The 27,969-nt window shown below is 42.2% G+C and overlaps 1 protein-coding gene across 1 annotated transcript in view; it reads right to left on the bottom strand.

The window, feature by feature from the left end:
• LOC119489489 (deleted in malignant brain tumors 1 protein-like) overlaps positions 1-27,969 on the bottom strand; it is a 63,283-nt gene that overhangs the window by 25,900 nt on the left and 9,414 nt on the right. The window contains exons 9-14 of the mRNA XM_037771995.1: positions 9,784-9,831; positions 9,276-9,590; positions 8,769-9,083; positions 8,080-8,391; positions 7,570-7,884; positions 7,063-7,377 (exon numbers count right to left, since the gene is read on the bottom strand). Of these exons, the coding sequence (XP_037627923.1) occupies positions 7,063-7,377; positions 7,570-7,884; positions 8,080-8,391; positions 8,769-9,083; positions 9,276-9,590; positions 9,784-9,831 (1,620 nt within the window). The remainder of the gene's footprint in view (positions 1-7,062; positions 7,378-7,569; positions 7,885-8,079; positions 8,392-8,768; positions 9,084-9,275; positions 9,591-9,783; positions 9,832-27,969) is intronic.

The raw sequence follows: 27,969 nt of genomic DNA, 5'->3' as shown, positions 1-27,969 counted from the left end.
GAGAGCACTCCTTCTACTTCTCTGATTTAATGGCGTATCGCGAACCAATGTGTATAAGTGCATATTGCCACCTACTGTACAGGAGTGTGTAACATCAGGGCTTTAGATACTTCAGGTTACATGATATTTAAGGCAAGATTAAAAAAACAAAAACAAAAAAAACGACAACTATATTTTACGATCTAATCCTGTACTTTTTAAGAAAAATAAAGAGAGCCTTGCAACATTCCCTCATTTTCTCACTCATCCCTAAAATCCCTTCTAAGTTCCATCCCCATTCTAGCTCATATCACGCAAGATGTTCCTCTCTGATTTACAACACCTCATAATAACATGCTCAACATTTTCAGGAACATTACAAACATCACATTTATCTGATACGCACTTTGCCATTAAATAGAGAGTTGATTTTAATCCATTATGTCCGAATCTTAATCTTGAAAAAAGCACTTCCTCTCTTCTGCACTTCCCTTTGAAATCCTTCACCTTAACTGATTTCTGTATACTGTAATAGTGTCTCCCTTTGGTATCTGTGTCCCACTTCTTCTGCCACAACTCCCTCACTGCCTTTCTTATTAATGATTTGGCCTCACCTTTTCCAAAAGAGACTTTCATTATTTCATCATCATTTAATTTCAATGCTCTCTTTGCAATCTCGTCTGCCCTCTCATGACCTTCCACACCAGTATGAGTAGGAACCCAACACAATTGTACATTAATTCCAACTCTTTGTATTCTCAGCATTATCGTAAATATTTCCATCAATAATCATCAAAATCATCATCTCTTTTTGCATCTTTTGAATTCAAAATATTAAGAGCTGCAGTAGAGTCTGACCAAATGACAACTTTCTCAGGCCTTACCTCTTCTATCCATTGCAATCCTAAAACTAAAGCGACTATTTCTGCCGTAAATACAGATAATCTATCATTAATTATTTTGCATATGACTACATCAAACTCAGGTATGTATACTCCTGTTCCTACATGTCCACTCCCTTGATCTTTAGATCCATCTGTAAATATTGTCATATAATTATAATAATTCCTCTTCAACATAGTCTTGAACCAAATATCCAATATTATCTACATTCCTTTCACTCCATTCTCTCTTCTGCTCCACAAGTTGCAAGTCCACATTTGTCACTGGAAATATCCATGGAGGAACATTACCCCAAACAGTATTTGGCCCATAATCTAACCTATTTAAACCATATTCTTCTGCTGTTGTATTAATATTTGAAACAAATCCTTTACCTTTTTATTGTTGTGAGTATTCCCAACAATCACACAGCACCTTTGTTGCAGGTTGTTCCTCTCCAGATCCCTTTAACTTAAAGGGACTATTTGTAACTTTCAGAAATGCTTGTTAACAGCGACACCTTTGGCCGTGAATTCAACGAAAGTCAGCATCGGGCTCGCGCTTGCTCGGGTGGATTGCCCGGGAGGCGATATCGTTTCTCGCTGCGGAGCCCAGTCACTTCACAAGACACGAGAAACCTCTGTTGGTCTGGAGGAGCTGCAGCATTTATTTCTGCACAAACATCCACTGTACATTCACTAGATATTCTCAGAGCTAAACTAACTCTTCTGCAGTGTGTAGTGAGCGCGCGTTCACGTCTCGAGATGGAGCGAGTACGCAAGAACGCGCGCTGTGTCTGTGTGAAGGCAAGAGGAGGAGAGGCTCCGGCCACACGCGAGCGCGCATGTGTCCCGACCCGGTACATTTATACACTTAAAAAGTTACAAACAGTCCCTTTAACCCAATATGCCAGTGACAACTTTGAACATCTTAAATATAATGGTAATTCATCAGCCTCCACCAATAGTGCATTAGTAGGAGTTTTTTTAACTGCACCAATACTGAGTCTTAGAGCTCTGAACTGTATTTTGTCTAGTTTTTCCAAAACACTTTTGGCTGTTGCTCCATACACCATACACCCATAATCAATACATGATTGTATTAAGGCCCTGTAAATATCCAGTAGTGATTGTTTATCTGCTCCTCACTCATAACCAGAAACTGATCTCATGACATTCAGTACTACATTTTGTTGAGAGAGCGCTCTCTACAGGTGTCCCTAAATAATCTTCCTTCACTCCCCAGGGTCCTAAAGGCATCCAAGTTACTCTTGTATACTGAATTATGCACTCTTATGGTTCCCACTGTACACACAGGACTGAAAGTGCCTTTCCCCCTCTAACACACAATCACAATCAAAAGTGGACCCACTCTCTACTGAAGAAATAGTTTCTAGGAAAAGCCTTGGTACTGTGTTCTGTGAATTTTCCAGAGCAACAGGGATTCTGTTTCTGGATAGACATGTTGCTGTTATATTTATGAAATGTAATTTTTCACAGCTGTGAGCACAATGGTGAAATTTGGACAAACAACATGTTCAATATTAATAAACTTTGAATAAACAAGCAAACAGCGCTCTGTGCAGCAGCAGAGGAGGGGCTTCAGAGTCCAGCATGTCGTCTGCAGCAGGCAGACCATGACGCATTGACTGCAGTTGACTTTTGCTGCTGGATCCAGGATATAACCTGCTAACGCTACATGGATAATGCTACAACCAAACTTTACTTCACTTCCCTGGAGTCAACAAGCACGAGCGGATAGCTTATAGGAACAGTGCCACTCTGCCATTGCAAGTTTTTGCCATACTAACTTTACCACCTGCTATTACCTCCACTCATCAAATCCATGCTCTACTTTATAACCATTAATACCTCCACTAAGTGTATTTCACTGATGTTGCAACCAGTACCACTTACTTGGGTGTGTTCTTCCCCCGTGAGTGAGACCGTGGCCCAATTCCAAACCACCCCCTACACCCTCTCCCTGCCCACTTCTGCTTTGTTTGCGCGTTCGCATGGAGGGTACGCCATATTAAGTGCTATTCCAAACCTATTCACAGGGAGTGGAAGTGGGTTATAAAACCCTCCAACAGCGAGTCTGCATCGATGCCAACTTAACCAGCTGCCCTTACTAATGACGTGCAACTCCGTTTTGTGTTCGTCATGGAACATGATCCAATGTAAGTTCCGTGCGACTACCGGTACAAACATTTACTATTAAACTGCTCAAACTGATAGACATTTAATTTATTTTACTTTATTGTCATACAGACATCAACAACATAAAGTAAATAGATTTTATTTTATACCCTTGTCCAGTTTAGAAAATGGTAGACATGTTCATTAGATTGTAAAAATTAAAAATGATTATTTTCTTTTAATTATTGGTAATTGTGTTATTCTCCTTCTGCAGTTGCTAAACAATACATATATGCTGTATATATATATATATATGCTGTATATATATGTATATATGTATATATACATATATATACATATATATATAAATATTATGTCTACTGCAGGTTTAACTTTGTTCACCAACCTTCAGGTAGCTTTAACTATAGGGACCAATGTGGGTATGAAAAACCCAGTGTCATACTGTATCAAAGCATGCAATACACCTGTCCGTCCACATGGGGGTAGGCTCTGCCAATGTTATACTTTGATGATTCATTAGTATGAGTAGTATGTATCCATGATGGGTGTGCGGATTAATAATATTCAAATATTTATTAAAACCATAATATAATTATATAAACTATTTAGTTTTGATAATAGGCTAATAACCATATTCTAATAATATTAGTTTTCTCCATTCTTTTATTTAGAACAAGCAGTCATATTTATTCACTAATCTTTATTACAACTCCTGTTTTTATTTATGTATATTTGAATTAGTTTATAATTTGTATTACAAAAAAATACAGTTTCAGTTGAGACATGAACACATTGTTGTTGCTAAGGAGCTAAAAGAGAGCCACCATTGGTCATAGCCTACATAATGTAATGACTGGAATGATAAGTCCAATAAGTCCTTCTTCTGCAAACCTGTGAGGTAAGAGGGGGTAGAATGATTAGATTAGAGTGTCTGACTCACTGGAAAATAGTTTTGGCTCCTCTTGTCACACAGGCCTAGTCTGCAGTGAATGAAGACATATGGGTTGCCACCAGTGGGCAACCTCTGGTTCTGAAGAGTGAAGCCAATGCTGAAGTGCCTTAAACTTGCATTCTTTTCTAACAGCCAGCAGGGGGCGACTCCTCTGGTTGCTAAAATAAGTCTGACTGTATAGAAGTCTATGATACAATGAGCCTATTTCTGACTTGATTTATTACCTCAGTAAAGACTGTAAACATGAGTTTATGGTCTCAATCGCTAGTTTCAAGTCTTCTTCAATACAGCATGATGTTCTTTAGTAAATTATGGTCCCATTTAGAGTCAAATAGACCATAAAGCAGGGGATGCTTTAGGGCGTGGCTACCTTGTGATTGACAGGTTGCTACCACGGTATAGTCCAGTTTGGGTGTTGTCCGTGTTTTCGTCTTACAACTTTAACTCTTTCTCAGCGTGTTTTCTGTTCATCAGAGTTCATTGTAACATCTAAGTCATCTAAAAATGTCTTGTTCAGCATGCTTAGCCCCACTGTGTCACTACTGGTTGCAAAAAAAACAAGATTGTGACGGCCAAAATGCTTAACTCAGCTTTAAATAAAAGTAAACACTCCCAATATTAATTCTGATAACAGAAGTGAAAGAGAAAACATAAGACAAAACAGCTTTTTGTGGGAATCATGAAAAACTTTATTGTCCTCCAGGCAATCGAAATTAGAAATTACTTTGACGTGGTTCACAAAACATACACATAGTGTTGACATGTTGTCCCATACAATGTGATCATGGTCCTGAGCCACATAAAGAAATTAACTGAAAAAATAAATAAAATCCCCAAACACAGACCAACTAAGTCAGAAATGATCATTTCCTATTTAGAGCGGCTTTAAATATGATGAGTTGGGCAAAAAAGCATTTTTACAGAGAAAATCAGTGAAGAAATTAAAGAGATTTGTCTGGGACATGAGGCTATGGGAACGTTTAAATCAACAGGGTTATATATCCATATTACTCCACAGTTAACCGTACCCTGTGTCTAATAAACTTTCAAATAAAGAAATAGAAGTATTTGGAATAAGCATAATTGAACATACCCACTCATTAAAAATATCATAATTTGGATTAATACGAATATTTGTATTATTCCCATCTTATTCCAAAAAAGTACAAAGGTAAAATATGAGGGATTATACTAAAGAGTTATAAAACTGAACCATTACAGTATATCATACAACATTTTAAGAAAATAACATAACACTCATTTTGCAGTGTTTATTAGCTCCCTCCATTAATATGTCAGTTCTCCCCTAAAGATTAAGATGAGAGAAAAGGGAAACATGGTTATAACTTCCATACAGCTTACAGTGCTGAGATATCTGCTCTGATACCAGATTGTATTTAGTGGAAGTTGATTGGTCCAATGGTAGCAACCTCTCCTTTAACTGTGCCAGCAGAGCGACCTGTCCTTCTTCTGCAAATCTGTGAGGTGAGAGGGAGTGTAATGATTAGACACCTATTCTCAGTGTTTGGATAAAAAGCATTGATTGCCTATTGGTTATTTTGATTGAGTGAGAGGATGAGTGTCTGACTCACTGGAACACAGTTATGGCTCCTCTTGTCACATAGGCGTAGTCTGCAGTGAATGAAGACGCTTGGGTTGTCACCCTGGAGAGGGAACAGCAGGGCAGAGAAACGAGCACGGTAGGACAGGCCGTTCTCAACCACTGACACAACACGAGAGTCAGTAGAGCACCTGTCAGAGATGTCAGATCAAATCATTAGGACCATTACACATCACAACAGATTTTACATTTTCCACTCCAGTCCATCTAAATTAGGAGAGACACATACCTGGAATGAATGAGAAAGTATCGAACGGGGTCATCAGGGTTTGAGGAGCTAGTGGCATAGCACTCCTGCAGAACGAGTGCAAGGCTTGGATCACTCAGAGGCACAGACACTTGCACATGCAGGGCAGAGCCCACTGGCAGAGTGAGCGGACCCGCTGGGTAGCTGTATGAATAGTTAGAGTCCCGGAAAAGATAGATGTAGGCTCTGGCTTTGGTACCTGATCCCGCGAGGCCACCTTTAAGGCTGTTAAGAAAGAAAAACAATTAGAGATGTATTTCACCCCTGCAATAGTAATTATATTATCCAGGGATTTAGGCCCACATCTTTGAAATGTGTTGCATACAGTCAACGAATGAAATAAAAGACTCACAGCTGAGGTTTGATTACAGCATTCAGGCTGGTTTCGGTTTCCAAGGGATAGGCACAAGAGAACGGAATAATCGAAGGTAGAACGAAGTAACCGTTACTTAGAGGGGAGAAAAACAAGCTGTTGCTGTAGATGGCATGGGTGGTGTTGGTCTGAAAGAAAAAGGACGAATTAATGACCAGCCATGTGTATAATCAGTCAATCAGTCATCTTGAGCTAAAGTACAAACCAGCATGTGACTAGGAGGTTAAAGAAACCATCGTTGGTGCTTCCGTTGTTAGCTAGCTTACACCTAACGTCTGTACAGCTGGTACATTGTCTGTGTGAGGCCGGCAAAATTTTTGTGATTGACGCAAGGTGAAAATTTGCCTTGGTTTCTTGCTGAAAACACCTTTAGTCTCACCAGACAATATAAAGATACATTTACAGAGCAGTAAAGAATAATACCAGTACAAGAGAACAGAAAATGAATAAATACAATAGATTTATAGACAAATAATTAGGTGGTAAGTAAGTGACTTAATCTCACCGTCATTACAGTTCCACAGAAGCCAGTCCTACGTTGCACCTGGTACCACACAATATTATCACGCACTGTGTAGCTGGTACAGTATGGGGTCGCCAGATGACCAGAGGATGCATTCAAACCAGCCGACAGCAGACTTTGCAATGGCACACCAACTTCAAGCTGATAAGGGGAGCAAACAAGCTGAGAGTCCTGGATTAGTGGTTGTTGGCCTGAAACAATAAAGAAAATAAAAAGAGTAAGCAGGAGAGATTTTGATACATTTTGATTTCACTGTATTATGTCAAAACATTGCAAAAGTAAAAGTAGCTAAAATGCAAGCTGAGTTGTAAAATATACCCATTTACCTTCACAAATGACACCAGCATCCTCTCTGTGAGCACAGTTGTGGGACCCTAATCCCGGATGTGGACAGTCTGTTAGTGATGTCTCATTTCCTGTACACTGAAGGTTATCTAACCAAATTAGTCCAGTGCCCTGTCCAAAAGCTGCATTTCCTGGTGCTGACAAAGCCCTGCCACAACCCAGCTGTCGACAAACCACTTGAGCATCATTCAAATTCCAGAAGTCGTCACAAACCGTCCCCCAATAGCCGTGTTGGAGGATTTCCACTCTGCCAGAGCAGCTGCTGTTAGAGTTGACCAGTCTCACTGTTGGACTTTCTGGTTGAAGTGAAAGCAAAATCTCCGTCAACCCACATGACAACTGCAGGTTGCAATTACACCAGTAATGAGCAAAAGCCCCATATCTTCAATGTAACTGTACTTGACCATTTAATCCTTGGGATATAATGTGGCTTCTCTAATTATATGTGAACAATACCAACAGTGTGCCTACTGTGTGCATAAACTTACCTTCACAAATGACACTCGCATCCTCAAAATGATGGCAGTTGTTGGACCCTAATCCCCGATGTGGACAGTCTGTTAGTGATGTCTCATTCCCTGTACACCGAAGTTCATCGAACCAAATTAGTCCAGTGCCCTGTCCAAAACGTGCCCTGTGTGGTGCTGCGACAGCCCTGCCACAGCCCAGCTGTCGACAAACCACCTGAGCATCATTCAAATCCCAGCTGTCGTCACAAACCGTCCCCCAATGGCCGTGTTGGAGGATCTCCACTCTGCCAGAGCAGCTGCTGTTAGAGTTGACCAGTCTCACTGTGGGAATTTCTGGTTGAAGTGAAAGCAAAATCTCTGTCAACGCACATGGTAACTGTAGGTTGCATTAACACCAATATTGAGCAAAAGCCCCATTTCTTCAATGTAACTGTACTTGATCATTTATTCCTTAGGATATAATGTGCCTTCTCTAGTTGTATGTGAACAATACCAACTGCAGTGTGCTTACTGTATGCATAAACTTACCTTCACAAATGACACCAGCATCCTCTCTGGGAGCACAGTTGTGTTTCCCCAATCCCCGATGGGGACAGTCTGTTAGTGATGACTCATTTCCTGAACACCGAACATTATCTAACCAAATTTGTCCGCTGCCCATCCCAAAAAATGCCCTGTGTGGTGCTAACAGAGCCCTGCCACAACCCAGCTGTCTACAAACCACTTGAGCATCATTCAAATCCCAAATGTCGTCACACACCGTCCCCCAACGGTTGTTGTGGAGGATCTCCACTCTGCCAGAGCAGCGGCTGTGAGAGTTGACCAGTCTCACTGTATTTCCTGGTTGAAGTTAAAGCAAAATCTCTGTCAACCCACATGGCAACTACAGGTTACAATGACAGCAGTATTGAGCAAAATCCCCATTTCTCCAATGTTAATGTACTTGATCATTTAATCCTTTGGCTCCTTTTAAAACATTGTTTACAAATAAATGGTCTTAACAAAAACAAATGCCTTTATTGGATATCTGCTTATCGCAGTGGAAGAGGATGCCCACTCTGTATGATACAAATTGGAGTTCGGAAACTTGTGTTTTAAATGTAAATGTGACTTGTAAAAAAATGTATGGTATCCAGTTAGTACTAGGATACAATGTGCCTTCTCTAGTTGTATGTGAACAATACCAACTGCAGTGCTTACTATGTGCATAAACTTACCTTCACAAATGACACCAGCATCCTCTCTGTGAGCACAGTTGTGGGACCCTAATCCCGGATGTGGACAGTCTGTTAGTGATGTCTCATTCCCTGTACACTGAAGGTTATCTAACCAAATTAGTCCAGTGCCCTGTCCAAAACGTGCTTTTCCTGGTGCTGACAGAGCCTTGCCACAGCCCAGCTGTCGACAAACCACTTGAGCATCATTCAAATTCCAGAAGTCGTCACAAACCGTCCCCCAACGGCCGTGTTGGAGGATCTCCACTCTGCCAGAACAGCTGCTGTTAGAGTTGACCAGTCTCACTGTGGGAATTTCTGGTTGAAGTGAAAGCAAAATCTCTGTCAATCCACATGACAACTGCAGATTGCAGTTACACCAGTATTGAGCAAAAGTCCCATTTCTTCAATGTAACTGTACTTCATAATTTAATCCTTGGGATATAATGTGCCTTCTCTAGTTATATGTGAACAATAACAACAGTGTGCTTACTGTGTGCATAAACTTACCTTCACAAATGACACTCGCATCCTCAAAATGACGGCAGTTGTGGGACCCTAATCCCCGATTTGCACAGTCTGCTAGTGATGTCTCATTCCCTGTACACCGTAGGTCATCTAACCAAATTGGTCCAGTGCCCTGTCCAAAACGTGCCCTGTGTGGTGCTACCACAGCCTTCCCACAGCCCAGCTGTCGACAAACCACCTGAGCATCATTCAAATCCCAGTTGTCGTCACAAACCGTCCCCCAATGGCCGAGTTGGAGGATCTCCACTCTGCCGGAGCAGCTGCTGTCAGAGTTGACCAGTCTGACTGTGGGAATTTCTGTTTGAAATAAAAGCAAAATCTCTGTCAACCCACTTGGGAACTGCAGGTTGCAGTAACACCAATATTGAGCAAAAGCCCCATTTCTTCAATGTGACTGTACTTGATCATTTAATCCTTGGAATATAATGTGCCTTCTCTAGTTGTATGTGGACAATACCAATTGCAGTGCTTACTGTATGCATAAACTTACCTTCACAAATGACACCAGCATCCTCTCTGGGAGCACAGTTGTGTTTCCCTAATCCCCGATGTGGACAGGCTGTTAGTGATGACTCATTTCCTGAACACCGAACATTATCTAACCAAATTTGTCCGCTGCCCATCCCAAAAAATGCCCTGTGTGGTGCTAACACAGCTCTGCCACAGCCCAGCTGTCTACAAACCACTTGAGCATCATTCAAATCCCAAATGTCGTCACACACCGTCCCCCAACGGTTGTTGTGGAGGATTTCCACTCTTCCAGAGCAGCGACTGTGAGAGTTGACCAGTCTCACTGTAGGAATTTCTGGTTGAAGTGAAAGCAAAATCTCTGTCAACCCACATGACAACTGCAGGTTACAATTTCACCAGTATTGAGCAAAAGTCCCATTTCTTCAATGTAACTGTACTTGATCATTTAATCATTTGGTTCCTTTTAAAACATTGATGTAAATAAATGGTCTTAACAAAAACAAATGTCTTTTATTGGATATTTGCTTATCCGGTGGAAGAGGATGCCCATTCTGTATGGTACAAATTGGAGTTCGAAAACTTGTGTATTGATTGTAAATGTGGCTTGTTGTAAAAAAAAAAAAAAAGAAATCCATTCTGTATGGTATCCAGTTAGTGCTATGATATTAGGTGCCTTCTCTAATTATGTGTGAACAATACCAACTGCAGTGTGCTTACTGTATGCATAAACCTACCTTCACAAATGACACCAGCATCCTCAGCATGATTACAAGGGAACCCTAATCCTCCTGCACAGTCTCTCAGTGATGCCTCATTCCCTGTACACCGAAAGTCATCTCTCCAAATTGTTCCAGTGCCCTGTCCAAAATGTGCATTTCCTGGTGCTGACACAGCTCTGCCACAGCCCAGCTGTCGACAAACCACTTGAGCGTCATTCAAATTCCAGAAGTCGTCACACACCGTCCCCCAACGTCCGAGGTGGAAGATCTCCACTCTGCCAGAGCAGCTGCTGTTAGAGTTGGCTAGTCTCACTTGAAGACTTAGAGGTGCTTTGGTTGAAGTAATTGTGGTTGGAGCAGTTTTGGTTGAAGCATTTGTGGTTTGAGCAGCTGTGGTTGGAGCAGGTGTAGATGGAGCAGTTGAAGCAGTTGTGGTTTGAGCAGCTGTGGATGGAGCAGTTGTGGTTGGAGAAGGTGAAAAAATAAAGACACTTTATCCCAATGTGATAAATTAGATAATGCACTTAATCAGGGTTAATGTGTCTTTAGTCAATGTATGAACTTTTACAAATATATAATTAAATAAACCAAAGTAATTGTGGCAAACCCACTTAGAATTCCCATCTTATAGACAATATTTGATGCTGGCTGTAATACCAAAACATTAAGCAGAAAGATGCTGAAATGTTCTATAGAGCTGGAGGGGACTGCAGAGTGAGGTGGTAATCCTCTGTGGTTTTGATACTCCCTGCAACTCCCTTCACATTACAAGAAATTATTTGCTCTGTTATTTGAAAATTTGTAATCTAATAAGAATTTGAGTTTAATGTGTAACCTGATAATATGTCAGACACTTTACCTGTCCATCCTGTTAAAGTCTGCATTAGTAGGAGCAACAGCATACCCCGAATCATCCCCATTATGGGCCACATCCAGGAGATAAGAAGCACACTTGCTGAATAGAACAAAAGAGATATTTTAACAAACTACATCAAAGCAGACTCTAATGGCTTGCTCAATAATGGATGTAAACTGGATGTGTTACTCTTGAAGTGGATGTTTGGGAATCCAACAGTAACCGTGTTTCCATTCAATTGAATTTTAAGCAAACTTTTGAAATGTTGCAAGAAAGAAATGCAAACTAGGCACGTTTCCATCAACTGGTTTGGAGCAAATAAACTCGGCTACAATGTAGTTTTGTCAGAAGTTGACAGAAGTAGGCTTTGCATGGCTGTAAGCTCCTAGTAGACAGAGTAGAAAAAGTAGAGGTTGTGAACTGGAAACAAAACAGATTGCCTTGGCCATCTAACCCATGTAAGATAGAAAAATGGCGAGGGGTCTTCATGAATTTTTTCAATTGGGCAAGTGTTAATTGTTCTTTCATGTCCGCTAGTATTGGCCATGTTTCATGCTGTCCGTAGACAAAGACAAGCATTCGTGTGTTATGGGAATACCCAGGAAAAGACTGAGGAACTTTTATCGAATTTTGCCATTTCCATACAGCTTTTCTAATGCGTTGCTTCAAAATGCACGTAAAAATATTGAATGGAAACTCAGCTAGTGAGTGAAAGAGCTTGTTCGAGAATTCACCTGTGAGAGTGGGACCGTGTAGAAGCCAGTGTTGGCGTCCAGAGACGTACTGTATAATACAGTATAACTATAACATTATTTGTCACTTGTAACCCTCGAAATGTAACTTGGATTGTAAAGATAAACACAACGCCAGGGTACAAATTTGTAAGGGAACTGATTTTACCCATTTGTGTTAATTAGTGTTAATCAATTATATCTCATGAATAGCCTTATCATAAAATGTACAGTACTGTGTATATTCTGTTTATCACCTCCACCACTGCCCCCATCATTATTGTTATCATCATTCACTTACCTTTCCAGGTGTGAGGCAGGCAGTTGTCCTTGGAGGCTGACTGGCAGTGCTGCGTCAGTTGTCAGAAGAGAGTCTCTGTGAGCCGCAGACCTGTGCTGCCTCCCTTTGTGTACTTGACCATTTATAGGAGCCAGAAGGTAATTAGGTGGCACAATGATGCTTGGTATGTTTTCCGAAGTGGTAGCCAAGTTTAAGAATGTTGAATATCTAGACAAGCAACCAAGTTAACCACTTGAACTTTCCTGACAAGTTATGAGTTGGAACAATAGAAGTTTAGAACCAATATTTCCTTGTAAATACAAACTCTCACGAGATTGTTAAGGTTAGGCATTGACCTCGAATAGTTAAGCTTAGGGTTGTCGGGCAGGCAGTGTCGTGAGAGTTTTTGCAAGTTTTTGCAGATCTCAGATCAGATTTTTAGGTTTGGGGACTTTCTGGGGATTTCTAGACACAACCATCCACTAGACCTCGGACTTTCCCTCTTTTCCCCATTACCTGACTGCTCCCTCCCCCTCCCCCTCATACTCACCTGTTCCCACTTCCCTGCAGTTACCTCACCTTCCCTGCCCACCTGCTCACCTGTCTCCACTTTACTCATCAGTCCTCCAGATATTTAACCAGCCCATTTTCGTTCACCACTTTTCAGTTCGTCCTAGTCAATTTTAGAACCCATTGGGTATTGGTCTGATGACGATTTAGCCTTTGGGGGCAAGCGGATAACGGATATCCGGGCCAAGACTTCCTCTCCTGTGCGCTGGTCATTATTTATGGTTCAATTAGCAACTTGAGATGCACACAAATTGGAGTTGATCGACGACGTCTACGACCGGATTATACATCTGATATCTGTAAAGATTAATAAATAGCTAAATAGTTGTTTACCTGCATGCAACCAAAGCCCACACAAACGGGATTGGTCAATACTACTCGGATTACAAACCAGAATGCTTCCTATACCAAAATCTTGTCCCGTTGCCTACAGATTCTGCATTCATATGCAGATATCTGTTCATAGAGATTATGCCTTAGTTGTTTTGTTTGTTTCTTGCTTGGTGCTCTTGGATTTGAGCATCTATTATCTGTATGCTTGTGTACCTTTACCTACCTGCCTGCCTGCCGGTCTACCTGCCTGCCTGGTGCACATTCCCCTTTGCCACCAATCCTGCCTGTCTGCCTACCTGTACCTGCCTGTTGGCTATGACATGGAGGTCTGTGCGACCCTCCAAGGATATGCTTCCCCAGACCATCACTGACCCACCGCCAAACCGGTCATGCTGGATGATGTTACACGCCTGTCACATGTGCTCAGTGTGAACCTGCTCTCATCTGTGAAGAGAACGGGGTGCCAATGGGTGACCTGCCAATTCTGGTGTTCATCTTGGCGAATGCCAATCAAGCTGCACAGTGCTGGGCTGTGAGCACATGTCCTGCTAGAGGACGTCAGGCTCTCATGCCACCCTAATGGAGTGTGTTTCTGAAAGTTTGGTCCGAAACATGCACACTAGTAGCCTGCTGGAGGTCATTTTGTAGGGCTCTGGCAGTGCTCCTCCTTGTTCCTCCTCGCACAAAGGAGCAGATACCGGTCCTGCTGCTGGGTTGATGCCCTTCTACGTCCCTGTCCAGCCCTCCTCGTGTAACGTACGATCTCCTGGTATCTCCTCCATGCTCTTGAGACTGTGCTGGGAGACACAGCGAACCTTCTTGCGACCGCACGTATGGATGTGCCATCCTGGAGGTGCTGGACTACCTGTGCAACCTGATTGGGCTGCAGGTATTGCCTCATGCTACAAGTAGTGACAAGGACACTAGCAGAACACAAAACTTAGGAAGAATCAGTCAGGAAGGGTAAGGAGAGAGCAATTGTCTGTGGCCAACACATGTAAAACCATTCCCTTTTTGGGAATTCCTTCTTGGCCTAGGACGTCTACACCCATGTGCTCTATGGAGGAGAGGAGAGCAATCAGGAGCAAGCAGGATGCCCCAATATGGCTGCTTTTCAATCATTGTCTGCTATCTCACTTCTGCCACCAAAGAGGCGAACATTTTTTTCTCAGCGTGTGGAAGTTTCCAGCTCAAGAGGATGCTGTTATTAGCTTCTCAGAGCAGGGGATCAGTACAGCAACATACGCACACACAACAACACTGATAGTGTAACCATATTTATATAAGACTGACCACAGATGACCCATAGGAACACTAGAGATAAACAGTGACTGATATTAATTCACCTGTTGCCCCAGTGCATGCTGGGAGGCTTTCCACTACACCTACCCTCCTGTAATTTAATTTAGTTTACCTGTCAACTATGATGGATGAGAAGCTACAGTAGTAGTTTATTGTTTGTGGTGGGTGTAGCTGCAAATGCTTTTGCGGCTGCGACTGCCAGCACTTGGCACACTTAACCTACAGTAAAGCTTAATGAGGTTGCAGTGTTGCAAGAGATGTATATTCTTAGATTACGCCATTAGACATTAAGACAATGATAACCTTTGATGTGAGATAACCTTCCCTGAGGACTTTCTGCATGCCACAACTTAAAGCTGAAGTTAACCTACTCTGGTCCAACCCTCCTTTTGTCAATTCAAACCAAGCCAGTCAACTCTGGTTGAACCCTAGTCAGTACAATTCAGATACGACCTAGATCACAGCCAGGAGCAATGCATACCAGTTAGCTCAGGTGTTACAAATGCCCGGGGGGAGGGGCGTTACACCTCTGGAGGATTACAAAGAGAGGAAATGATAGTTGCATCATCAATTTGTGCAAAAACATAAAATGTCACAGAATGATACTTGTTTTTGGGATACAGTGTAAATATAGTACATACAGCATTTTTAGCTTTATAAAATGTTCAACTATGTTGTATGTATGGAGCTATAATGTATGCAAAAACATACAGACAACATACAGATTTACAGTCCCGTCCCGTCATCTACAGCTTTTTTCTTCCTCACCGCGGATGGCCAGGAGCTCCCACACCTCAAAGACTCACCACATATCAGTGTTGTTCTCGTCCGTCGTTCACCTCCGTTGTGTCAGAAAACATTCCTGCTGCCACCCCACAGTTTGTTTATGAGTCACGGCGACCTTACATCTTTTTTCTTCCTCACCGCGGACGGCCAGGAGCTCCCACACCTCAAAGACTCTCGTGGAGATGACTGCCATCTCTCCACGGAAGCTACCCACCGTGGAACTCATCACAGCCACAGAATCAGCCATAAGGAAAAACAAATGAACAGAAACAGAAGCAGAGCAGCTCAGACTGAAGGTTTCGGCAGCCTTCCAACCTCACCATCCAAGAAAGGAATGCCGTGACATCACTGAGCAGGGACCAAAACATAACCATCCGACCAGCAGACAAAGGAAGATGCACAGTGGTCCTAAACACAGCGGACTATCAAGCCAAAGTCTCCACTCTTCTCAGTGACACCAACACATACGAGTCACTGAAGAGAGACCCCACCAGTAGTTATAAGAAGAAGGCCATAGAGTGTCTACAACGGCTTAAAAAGGATGAAATCATCACCCGTGAACAGTATTACCGTCTATACCCTGGAGAAGCCATCCCATGCATGTATGGGCTCCCCAAGATTCATAAGGAAGGAGCTCCCCTTAGACCTATCATAAGCAGCATCAACTCAGTGACATACAATATTGCCAAACATGTAGCTACCATCCTAGCTCCCTTGGTTGGCAACACTCCTCACCACATCCAAAACTCCATGGATTTCACCAACAGAGTTTGAGGTTTACAACTAGACACAGAGGAGACCATGGTATCCTATGATGTCACATCTTTTTTCACATGCATCCCCACCAGGGAAGCAGTAGAAACCGTGAGGAAACGCCTGCTGCAAGATAACATTTTAAACAGCTGAACGGACCTCAACCCTGACCAAATCTGCCAACTTCAGCCATGTTGAAATCTCTTGAAGGAACGCCAAGCACCAGTCACATGACTGGTGTGCATCAGGCTGAAGTAAAACCTTGGATTAAAATTAAGCCAAGAGAGTTAAGTGTGACGATATAAATTGGATGACGGATTACCCAAAGTGCTATAAAGCATGAAACATAATTTATTAGAATTAAAGGATGAGTGCGTAAAAAGGAAAAATCCAGGAATACAAAATAGCCTCTCCTTTAGCAGTTACCAGACAACATTATTAAAATAAATATCATTGATGAAGATTATAAAATATAAATATATAACAGCGCTAAGTGTACATATATACCATACATAAATATAAATAAATAGATAAGATATTATAGAAGAAGATGAAATTGAAGGAAATGTGTGAAAAAAACAAACACAAAGCTGTGAATAGGGAAATCAGCCACAAAACAATAAAGGATTAGAATACAAATGCAAAGAGGAGTGGTTGTGTTTGGCCGGATGGTGTTTATCTCGCTTTTTCATGCTAAACTGGATTTTTATTCTGCCATGTGATAAAAGTAAGAGAAAATTAAAGCTGCATGGTGTATATCTCGCTTTTTCATGCTGATTTGGGTTTTAACCTGGTGAATAATAGAATTAAAAATAATAATTTAAAGCAGTTAATCACTTGGTAAAAGACTGAAGAAGTCTTTTTGAGCCTCTATGGTGTGTGCATCCAAGGCAAAGAGAGAAGTGCAACACGAAGGCCGGTTTAGAAAGGTGGTTGCCGCCCTTTGGGAAAGTGTGACTGCTGTTGCTGTCCTTTTGGGAGGTGCTGTGCTCTCTATGTAAAAAAAAAAGATTTGTTCATAATCATAGACGGAAATTGTTAGAAAATAAGCTGTTAATTTGGTGTAATCACTGGTCAGAGATCGAAGCGCACCCTCTCTGGAACACTGTGTCTCTAACGCCCTAGGGCGTGAGAGGTGCGGCCGGTAGGAGTGGACGCTTGTTTTCTCTGCGTGGTGTATTTCCTGGAGAAACTGCTGATTTTGGGCGTTTTGCTGAATCAGAGATAAAACATCATTTAAACATCTGCTCAGATAGGCATTTAGGTGATATTTTATGTTTTAACTTGTGTTTTTGTCTGTTTCCCCTGTATATTTTATCCGGTGTTTTTATATTTGTTTTATTTATTTGATTCTATTTTATTTTATGTGATTTTATTTCTTTGACTGTGAAGCACTTTGTGACTTGTGTCTGCCGAAAGGTGCTACTGTACATAAATACACTTGGATTGCTTGCTTGCTGATTACATATGATTAAAATGCATGGGTGTGCCCCAAAACAATACCCAGTTTAGTTTGTCCAGGAAAAGGTTACCAGGACAGCATGTACAGCAAGATAATGATAATGATAATGATAATGATAATAACTTTTTGAAAAGCTGTCCAATGATGACAATGATTTGACATAATTATTATGTTGACACTTTTTTTTGTTGCACTTTAGGTCTTCAAGTAATTATCAACAAGTACAACATCATCTGCTAAACTACCTGCTGCTGTTTGAACATCAGAGTTTCAACATCATCAGAGCCGCCACAGGTACCACCTGCACTCATACTTGCCAACTCTCATGATTTTCCCAGAAGACTCCCGTTTTTCATTTCCCTTTCTTTTCACACCTTTTTTCCTTTTCATTATCTGAACCTGTTTCTGGCACTGTAGAGCGTGTATAAGCCATAAGGCCTTCTTTTTCCACCCGGATGGCAATAGAGCGACACCAAATGTCTTTTCCCAGCGGAGGAGAGCTGCTCGCAAAACCGTGGCATGTTTGAGCGGTGCTTTCCACACAACACAGCATCACAGCAAAGGTGTGGTGGTGTGGCGCAAGCCATTTTAAATAACAGGTTTCAGAGTAGAGTGGTGCCATTGTTGCATTGTGTCTGAAAGGGCCTTCAGTGAGTGAAAGAAAGAAAGGGAAATGGAGAGAACTAATAAGAGATAAAAATATTCAAGCATGGGCAAATAATGACTGAATGAAAAATTATATGATATAAAGCCCATGAATATTAGCCTGGTTTATACCAGAGATTCACACAACTTCACGCCAGAGGGGCAAAATATTCCATTTTCTTTCCTGAGAATTGAAAGTGGGTCTATTTAACAAAAATGATCTTGCAGTGTACTTATTATTTTGTTATTTTCATTCTTTAAAAGTCACTGGAATGCAGGCAACAAAGTCTCTGACCCCCAGAACCCTATTTTTTTAGGTCTTTATACCTGTATATCGAGCATACTTGTGTAGTAATGAAAATTTAAGACCGTAACTATTAACTTCCAATGTATTTCACCTCATACACAGGTACGTGTCCAGAATAAACAGGACAAGAGTCTGACAGCTCAAAAAGACAAACAATTTATTTGCACAATTTGCATGTTAAAAACATTTTAAAAAAGGGAACGGCAATTTTGCGGGCCAAGAGCTACACAGTGCACTGCACAATCGTTTGATATAAATAGCAAAAATACACAGGAAGCCGTTAAAGGCTACAATATAATTTAGGACCCAACTCACATAGTGAAACACAAGTAAGATCCCATGAGGCAAAATGTCACTGCACACGTTTAAGAACCACAAATCGTATCTTGCACCCAGGAAGTGATGGGTGGATTGACACTGCAACCAACGTTATACTATGAGTAAACAAGAAGGGGTCTCTAAATTTATGTGGAGCATTATAACTTCCAATTGATTCTGCTATAACTCGAAAATTGCACATACCCCCGTCAAAATAATTGCACATACACTCATCAACACTATTGCACTATGCCCAATAATAATACAAATAATAATACCAAAAAATAAACAAAGAAAAACAAAAAGCCCGTCTCTCCTAAACAATTAATGTAGGAAAAAAGCAGTGACAGTCAATATCGCACTTGAAGACAGTTCTATAAAAATAAACATGAAATAAGACTACAAACCATTAGTTCGTTCACATTTTAGAAAAACATTTTTTCATAAAAGTTTCAAACCAATATGCCGTACCTTTAATTCATTTAGGTTACACCCAGATCCCCATTCTGTGATGCCCAGCAGGCTGTAAGCTCTGCAGAATGACCGAGCTGCGAAGCCTCTACAGCCCACCTCTATTGGCACACACCGTGCACACCTCCCCCGCCTGCGGTACTCCTACACTAAGTCGGCATAATTGGCGCTTCCTCTCATTTGCTTGTTCCATCTGCTCCTCCCTGGGCACGGTCAGCTCCAGCAGGACCACCTGTTTTGATGAATCTGAGAACAGCACTATGTCTAGTCTCAGGGTGGTTTCCGTGATGTGCTCTGGGAATCGGAGCTGCTTCCCCAGGTCAGCCTTAATCTGCCAGTCCGGTGCGTTTCCAAAGAGTCCCACTGCCCCCTTTGGCTGGGGCTTGGGCTTCTCCCCTGCTCGGACGAAGGCAATCGCCTGCCTTGGTGTTTGGGGAGGCTTGCTCTGGGTGATGCTGTTGGAGATGGCTTCTGCTATCGCCTTTAGCACCTGGTTGTGGCGCTATGTGTAGCGTCCTTCTCCCAGGGCTTTTGGGCCACAGCTGAGGATGTGCTCTAGCGTTCCTCTTCCGAGACACAAAGGACATGATGGTGCGTCAACCTTGCCCCAACAGAAGAGGTTGGATGGGCTGGGTAGGACATCATAGACGGACGCAATCAAGAACTTGATCCGGTGAGGCTCAGCTTGCCAGAGCTCGGACCAGGAGATCTTGCGGTCCATAGCCTGTTCCCATTTCGTGCATGTGCCTTACTGTCTCATCCCCACCATCTGGCTAGCGCGCAGTTCCTCCACACCAGCTCTCACCTCCTCTTGGACCAGCCAGCGTCTGTCTTTGCCCTGGGCTTTGTCGTAGTGCATAGTTGGAACGCTACCGAGCCCTGCTCGTCCAGATGCCACTGGGCCGACCAGCACGCTTTGACGCAGGCGTGACTCGGTCTGCTAGACTTCCTCCCGCGCCCTCCACTTCCTACCAGTCCTGACTACGATGCAAGCCTGGGAGACTTTGGTCACTAGATTCCCTGTACTGCAGCACCTCTCTTGCGCGGGTAACCATAAACTCCTCATTCAGGCTGCTAATGGGGAGCTTCAGTTTGTTCTTCTGCCCATACAGAGTAATGCTGCTCAGGCTTCGTGGCAGGCCCAGCCATCTGCGGAGGTAAAGGCTGATCCTCTTCTCAAAGCCTTCTACAGTTGATATTGGGAACTCGTAAACTAGCAGGGGCCAAAGAATCCGGGGGAGTATGCCGTGCAGATAAATCCAGGCCTTGAATTTACCAGGCAGTCCCGATTTGTCCACCGCCTTTGGCCACGCCTCCAGCTCCTGATTTGTGGTCTTGATGGATGCAGCGTCCTTTAGGGTGCAATCAAAGGTCTTGCCAAGGCTTTTGATGGGTTTTTCGGTTACAGATGGAATCTGGGTGCCGTCCAGAGAGAAGCGGAACTTGTCTTTAACTTTCCCTCTTTTGAGCACCAGGGACGTTGATTTTGCAGGCTTGAAACACATCCAGGCCCAAGTGATGATCTTCTCCAACCCCTGGAGGATCCATCGGCACCCCGGCACTGACGTTGTTGTAACTGTCAGGTCGTCCATAAAGGCTCTAATGTGGGGCTGGCGGACTCCAGACTTGATGAGCGGGCCTCTGCACTCCATTTCTGCTGACTTGACCAACATGTTCATAGCCAAGACAAAGAGGAACACTAAAATCGTGCATCCAGTGATGATCCCTTTCTCCAGCCGGTGCCACTCGGATGTGGCTGTCCCAGAGGTGACTCTCAGATTGAAACAGTTGTAATAGTCCAAGATGAGGTCCCTGATTTTGCATGGGACATGGTGCCGATCCAGTGCTGTTTCCACCAGTTTATGAGGAATGGATCCATAAGCATTGGTGAGGTCGAGCCACAGTACTGCTAGGTCTCCTTTCCCTTCTCTTGCCTCTCTGATCAACTGAGTGACCACTCCAGTATGCTCGAGACATCCTGGAACCTTCAGGATTCCACCCTTCTGTACAGAGGTGTCGATGTATTCATTCTTCAGGAGGAACTCCGTCAACCGACGGGATACGATGGCGGAGAATATCTTCCCTTTGACGCTGAGCAGCGAGATGGTCCCAAACTGCTCGATGTCCTTAGCATTCTCCTCCTTGGGAATCCAGACGCCTTCTGCGAATCTCCATTGCTGGGCTACCTTTTCCCTCCTCCAGATAACCCTCAGAATCTTCCACAGCCGGTGAAGGAGTCTGGGACACCTCTTGTAGACTTTGTAGGGCACGCCGCTGGGTCCAGGGGCTGAACTGGCCAACCTCTTGGCGGTAAGGCTGATGATGACGATTGCCATGGTTTGGAGCTTCCCGTCTGCATCACGGGGCGGCTGTGGCTCAGAGGGTAGAGCAGGTTGTCCACCAATCGGAAGGTCGGTGGTTCGATCCCCGGCCGCTCCAGGTCACACGTCAATATGTCCTTGAGTAAGACACCCCAAACTGCTCCCGAAAGCATAGCTATCGGTGTGTGAATGAGTATTTAGATTAGATCCTGATGGGCAAAGTTGGCACCTTAGTAGCCTCTGCCATCAGTGTATGAATGTGTGTGTGAATGGGTGAATACTGACATGTAATGTAAAGCTCTTTGAGTGGTCGGAAGACTAGAAAAGCGCTATATAAATGCAAGTCCATTTACCATCACCTTTGGCTGCTGCTTCTAGGATAATGTCCACATCATCATCGAACCTGGAGCCACTGTTTGTCCTTACTTGCTGGAGGCCACTTGATCCGACGATGCTCGGTTACTCTGCCTGGGGCTGGGGCTACTGGTACGTGGAGGTTCCGGGCACTGTGGGATGACTCTGGGTCTGGCTCCTCCTGCGTCTCACCAGGGATGATTCCTGCGCGCTGTATCACTTGCTCCTTATCCAAGCATTTCATCTTGGCCTTCACAGGCCATCTTGGCCACGCGGATTTTTGCATACTTTGCCGCACGGACATTCTGCAATCGTAGTCGATAATTCGTTTGCGTTGGTCGTTAACTGTAGGTCCGTCCTGTTAGGGTGCTCATTCTCCCCCCCTCTCTGGCTCCTCTATGTTTCATTTAGGCTTTCCGTAGCTGATTTGGGTACTTCCTCTAAGAATTTGCAATTTAGGTTGCTGGCCCTTCCTACCCCGGTTGCCGTCTTTCCGATCTGTCCACTGTCTCTCCAGTCGTCGCCACGCTATTCATGGTTGTCATCCAGTCTGTTCCTGAAAGTCACTGGCCAAGCCAGGTTGAAACAGTTAAATATACATCTACTGATGCACTTAGACACATCGTCAGTGATGGAACTGTATTTTTAAGAAAAATAAAGAGAGCCTTGCAAAATTCCCTCATTTTCTCACTCATCCCTAAAATCCCTTGCAAGTTCCATCTAAGTTCTAGCTCATATATCTTATCACGCAAGATGTTCCTCTCGAAATTAAATTTACAACACCTCATAATAACATGCTCAACATTTCCAGGAACATTACAAACATCACATTTATCTGATACTCACTTTGCCATTAAATAGAGAGTTGATTTTAATCCAGTATGTTCGAATCTTAATCTTGAAAAAAACACTTCCTCTCTTCCGCACTTCCCTTTGAAATCCTTCACCTTAATTGATTTCTGTACTGTAATAGTGTCTTCCTTTGGTATCTGTGTCCCACTTCTTCTGCCACAACTCCCTCACTGCCTTTCTTATTAACGATTTGGCCTCACCTTTTCCAAAAGAGACTTTCATTATTTCATCATCATTTAATTTCAATGCTCTCTTTGCAATCTCGTCTGCCCTCTCATGACTTTCCACACCAGTATGAGCAGGAACCCAACACAATCGTACATTAATTCCAACTCTTTGTATTCTCAGCATTATCGTATATATTTCCATCAATAATCATCAAAATCATCATCTCTTTTTGTTTCTTTTGAATTCAAACTATTAAGAGCTGTGTAGGTATCAAAAACCCAGTGTCATACTGTATCAAAGCATGCGATACACCTGTCCGTCCACATGGGGGTAGGCTCTGCCAATGTTATACTTTGATGATTCATTAGTATGAGTAGTATATATCCATGATGGGTGTGTGGATTAATAATATTGAAATATTTATTAAAATCATAATATAATTATATAAACTGTTTAGTTTGGATAATAGGCTGATAACAGTAATCTTATAATATTAGTTTTCTCCATTGTTTTATTTAGAACAAGCAGGCACTAATCTTTATTACGACTCCTGTTTTTTTATTCATGTATATTTGAATTAGTTTATAATTTTTATTACAAAAAAATACAGTTTCAGTTGAGACATGAACACATTGTTGTTGCTAAGGAGCTAAAAGAGAGCCACCATTGGTCATAGCCTACATAATGTAATGACTGGAATGATAAGTTCGATAAGTCCTTCTACTGCAAACCTGTGAGGTAAGAGGGGGTAGAATGATTCGATTAGAGTGTCTGACTCACTGGAAAATAGTTTTGGCTCCTCTTGTCACACAGGCCTAGTCTGCAGTGAATGAAGACATATGGGTTGCTACCAGTGGGCAACCTCTTGTTCTGAAGATTGAAGCCAATGCTGAAGTGCCTTAAACTTGCATTCTTTTCTAACAGCCAGCAGGGGGTGACTCTTCTGGTTGCTAAAAGAAGTCTGATTGTATAGAAGTCTATGAGAAAATGAGCCTACTTCTGACTTGATTTATAACCTCAGTAAACATTGTAAGCATGAGTTTATGGTCTCAATCGCTAGTTTCAAGTCTTTTTCAATACAGCATGATGTTCTTTAGTAAATTATGGTCCCATTTAGAGTCAAACAGACCATAAAGCAGGGGATGCTTTAGGGCGTGGCTACCTTGTGATTGACAGGTTGCTACCACGGTATTGTCCAGTTTGGGTGTTGTCCGTGTTTTCGTCTCACAACTTTAAATCTTTCACAGCATGTTTTATATTCATGAGAGTTCATTGTAACATCTAAGTCATCTAAAAATGTCTTGTTCAGCGTTCAGTTGAACTTAGCCCCACTGTGTCACTACTGGTTGCAAAAAAAACAAGATGGTGACGGCCAAAATGCTTAACTCAGCTTAAATAAAAGTGAACACTCCCAATATTAATTATGATAACATAAGTGAAAAAGAAAACATAAGACAAAAGAGCTTTTTGTGGGAATTATAAAAAAACTTTATTGTCCTCTGTGCAAACAAAATTAGAAATTACTTTGACGTGGTTCACAAAACATACACATAGTGTTGACATGTTGTCCCATACAATGTGATCATGGTCCTGAGCCACATAAAGAAATTAACTGAAAAAATAAATAAAATCCCCAAACACAGACCAACTAAGTCAGAAATGATCATTTCCTATTTAGAGCGGCTTTAACTATGAGGAGTTGGGCAAAAAAGCATTTTTACAGAGAAAATCAGTGAATAAATTAAAGAGATTTGTCTGGGACATGCGGCTATGGGAACGTGTAAATCAACAGGGTTATATATCCATATTGCCCCAAAGTTAACCGTACCCTGTGTCTAATAAACTTTCAAATAAAAAATTGAAGTATTTGGAACAAGCATAATTGAACATACCCACTCGTTAAAAATATCATAATTTGTATTAATACGAATATTTGATTTACTACCATTTTATTACAAAAAGTACAAAGGTAAAATATGAGGGATTATACTAAAGAGTTATAAAACTGAACCATTACAGTTTTATCATACACCATTTTAAGAAAATAACATAACACTCATTTTGCAGTGTTTATTAGCTCCCTCCATTAATATGTCAGTTCTCCCATAAAGATTAAGATGAGAGAAAAGGGAAACATGGTTATAACTTCCATACAGCTTACAGTGCTGAGATATCTGCTCTGATACCAGATTGCGTTTAGTGCTGTTGAGTTAAGTTGATTGGTCCAATGGTAGTAACCTCTACTCCTTCACCTGTGTCAGCAGAGCGACCTGTCCTTCTTCTGCAAATCTGTGAGGTGAGAGGGAGTATAATGATTAGACACCTATGCTCAGTGTTTGGATATAAAGCATCGTTTGCCTATTGGTTATTTTGATTGAGTGAGAGGATGAGTGACTCACTGGAACACAGTTATGGCTCCTCTTGTCACATAGGTGTAGTCTGCAGTGAATGAAGACGCTTGGGTTGTCACCCTGGAGAGGGAAGAGCAGGGCAGAGAAACGAGCACGGAGGGATAGGCCGTTCTCAACCACTGACACAACATGGGAGTCAGTAGAGCACCTGTCAGAGATGTCAGATCAAATCATTAGGACCATTACACATCACAACAGATTTTACATTTTCCACTCCAGTCCATCTAAATTAGGAGAGACACATACCTGGAATGAATGAGAAAGTATCGAACGGGGTCATCAGGGTTTGAGGAGCTAGTGGCATAGCACTCCTGCAGAACGAGTGCAAGGCTTGGATCACTCAGAGGCACAGACACTTGCACATGCAAGGCAGAGCCCACTGGCAGAGAGAGCGGACCCGCTGGGTAGCTGTATGAATAGTTGGAGTCCCGGAAAAGATAGATGTAGGCTCTGGCTTTGGTACCTGATCCCGCGAGGCCACCCTTAAGGCTGGTAAGAAAGAAAGACAATTAGAGATGTATTTCACTCCTGCAATAGTAATTATATTATCCAGTGATGTAGTCCCACATCTTTGAAGTGTGTTGTATACAGTCAACGAATGAAATAAAAGACTCACAGCTGAGGTTTGATTTCAGGATTCAGGCTGGTTTCGGTTTCCAAGGGATAGGCACAAGAGAACGGAATAATCGAAGGTAGAACGAAGGAACCGTTACTTAGAGTGGAGAAAAACAAGCTGTTGCTGTAGATGGCATGGGTGGTGTTGGTCTGAAAGAAAAAGGACAAATTAATGACCAGTCATGTGTATAATCAGTCAATCAGTCATCTTGAGCTAAAGTACAAACCAGCATGTGACTAGGAGGTTAAAGAAACCATCGTTGGTGCTTCCGTTGTTAGCTAGCTTACACCTGACGTCTGTACAGCTAGTACATTGTCTGTGTGAGGCGGGCAAAATTCTTGTGATTGACGCAAGGTGAATATTTGCCTTGGTTTCTTGCTGAACAAACCTTTAGTCTCACCAGACAAGATAAAGATACATTTACAGAGCAGTAAAGAATAATACCAGTGTAGGGACCTGCCATTTCTGGTGGCAGAGACAGTGAACTGTCTCAGGATCCTTGAGGTATGCTACCATTGGCCGTGGACCAAGCTCACTCTCCATTGGCTACTCTAGCATTCACACCTAGGTGTGAAAATCACACAACAAAACCAGAGGAATGTCTGTGTTCCTCCTCTTTCTACTCTTCATCTCCTCTCTCCTGACCTGCGAGAGGTGAGCTGCCGCTCTCCAGACCGGAAGCAGCCCTGCTTCTGATTCTTTGGCCTGTTAGGAAACAGCCATTGCAACAAGAGACCAAAAGGCAGACGACGCGAGAGCCTGCCTTTGAGAAACTAACTTCAAGCTACTGGGAAGAAAGTAATCTGCACAGCAAAGACGACCTCTTTGACTTGGAACCACAACTTTAACCCATGGAATCACAAACCCTTTTCTTCCATGGATCGGTAACGTACTGGGCTTACCTTAGCATTAGCAATCGCACATGGCTGAGCAAGACTGTTAAACTTTGATTTCTAGAATGTACTTGTATTGATTTGGTTTAATATTATTCATTGAGTTTGACTTTGGTGATTTATCTGTATTTGATATTTGGGTAACTGGCTTCGCCACATCTGATGTGTTTAGTTTATGCTTCACATAGACAAGGTCTTGCATGCAAACTAACCATCTTTTCTAACCCACTGCATATCTAACACACATTAAGATCACATACATAAACTGTGAACTAGTTAAACATAAACATACAGCTTCAGATAATCTTAACCCCCACATCAACCCCCCCCCTCTCTGTCCTTCCTGAGCACATGTGCTTCGAAGAACAAAGAGGTCACGTGATGACATGCTGGCGGCCATCTTTGATTCCGCCATCTTTGTAGTTTTACAGTGCTCGCCCTGTTGTCTGTAGGCAGACATCTTGAGACAAGACGCCATCTTGTTTCCCTCTCTTTCTCTCTCTCTCTCTCTCTCTCACTCACACACACACACACACGCACACACACACACACACACACACATGCTTACACACTGTGTTTGGTTTGTTTAGTTTAGTTATTTAGTTAGATTAATATTGTGTTTTAAACCTTTATTATCTTGTAAATAAATGTTTGTGGAATATACATGCTGGTCTCTTTAATGTTGCACAAGAGTGAATAATGCCAACCTCTGCTATGTCAAGAACTCCGATATCCTTCAACCTTTACTATCTATTTTGGTTATAGTTATTAATTTAATTTTTAATCAACGTTCCAAATTGATAGTTTAGCATATATAATGAGACTATATTAACGTTTTGGTCATTGGTCCCTGATTCCAGGGTGGTGTCCCGTTTATTATTAATGTTTATTGATAATCTTTATTAATATTAATAATTCTATGATTATTTATTAATTATTTTGCTAATAACCAAAACCTATTAAGTAGAATCCCTACACCAGTACAAGAGAACAGAAAATGAATGAATACAATAGACTCGTAGACAAATAATTAGGTGGTAAGTAAGTAGTTAATCTC

Source organism: Sebastes umbrosus, chromosome 1, assembly GCF_015220745.1.
Source record: "Sebastes umbrosus isolate fSebUmb1 chromosome 1, fSebUmb1.pri, whole genome shotgun sequence".
In the NCBI taxonomy this organism is placed as follows: Eukaryota; Metazoa; Chordata; class Actinopteri; order Perciformes; family Sebastidae; genus Sebastes; species Sebastes umbrosus.
This window is presented reverse-complemented; position numbering and strand designations above follow the sequence as displayed.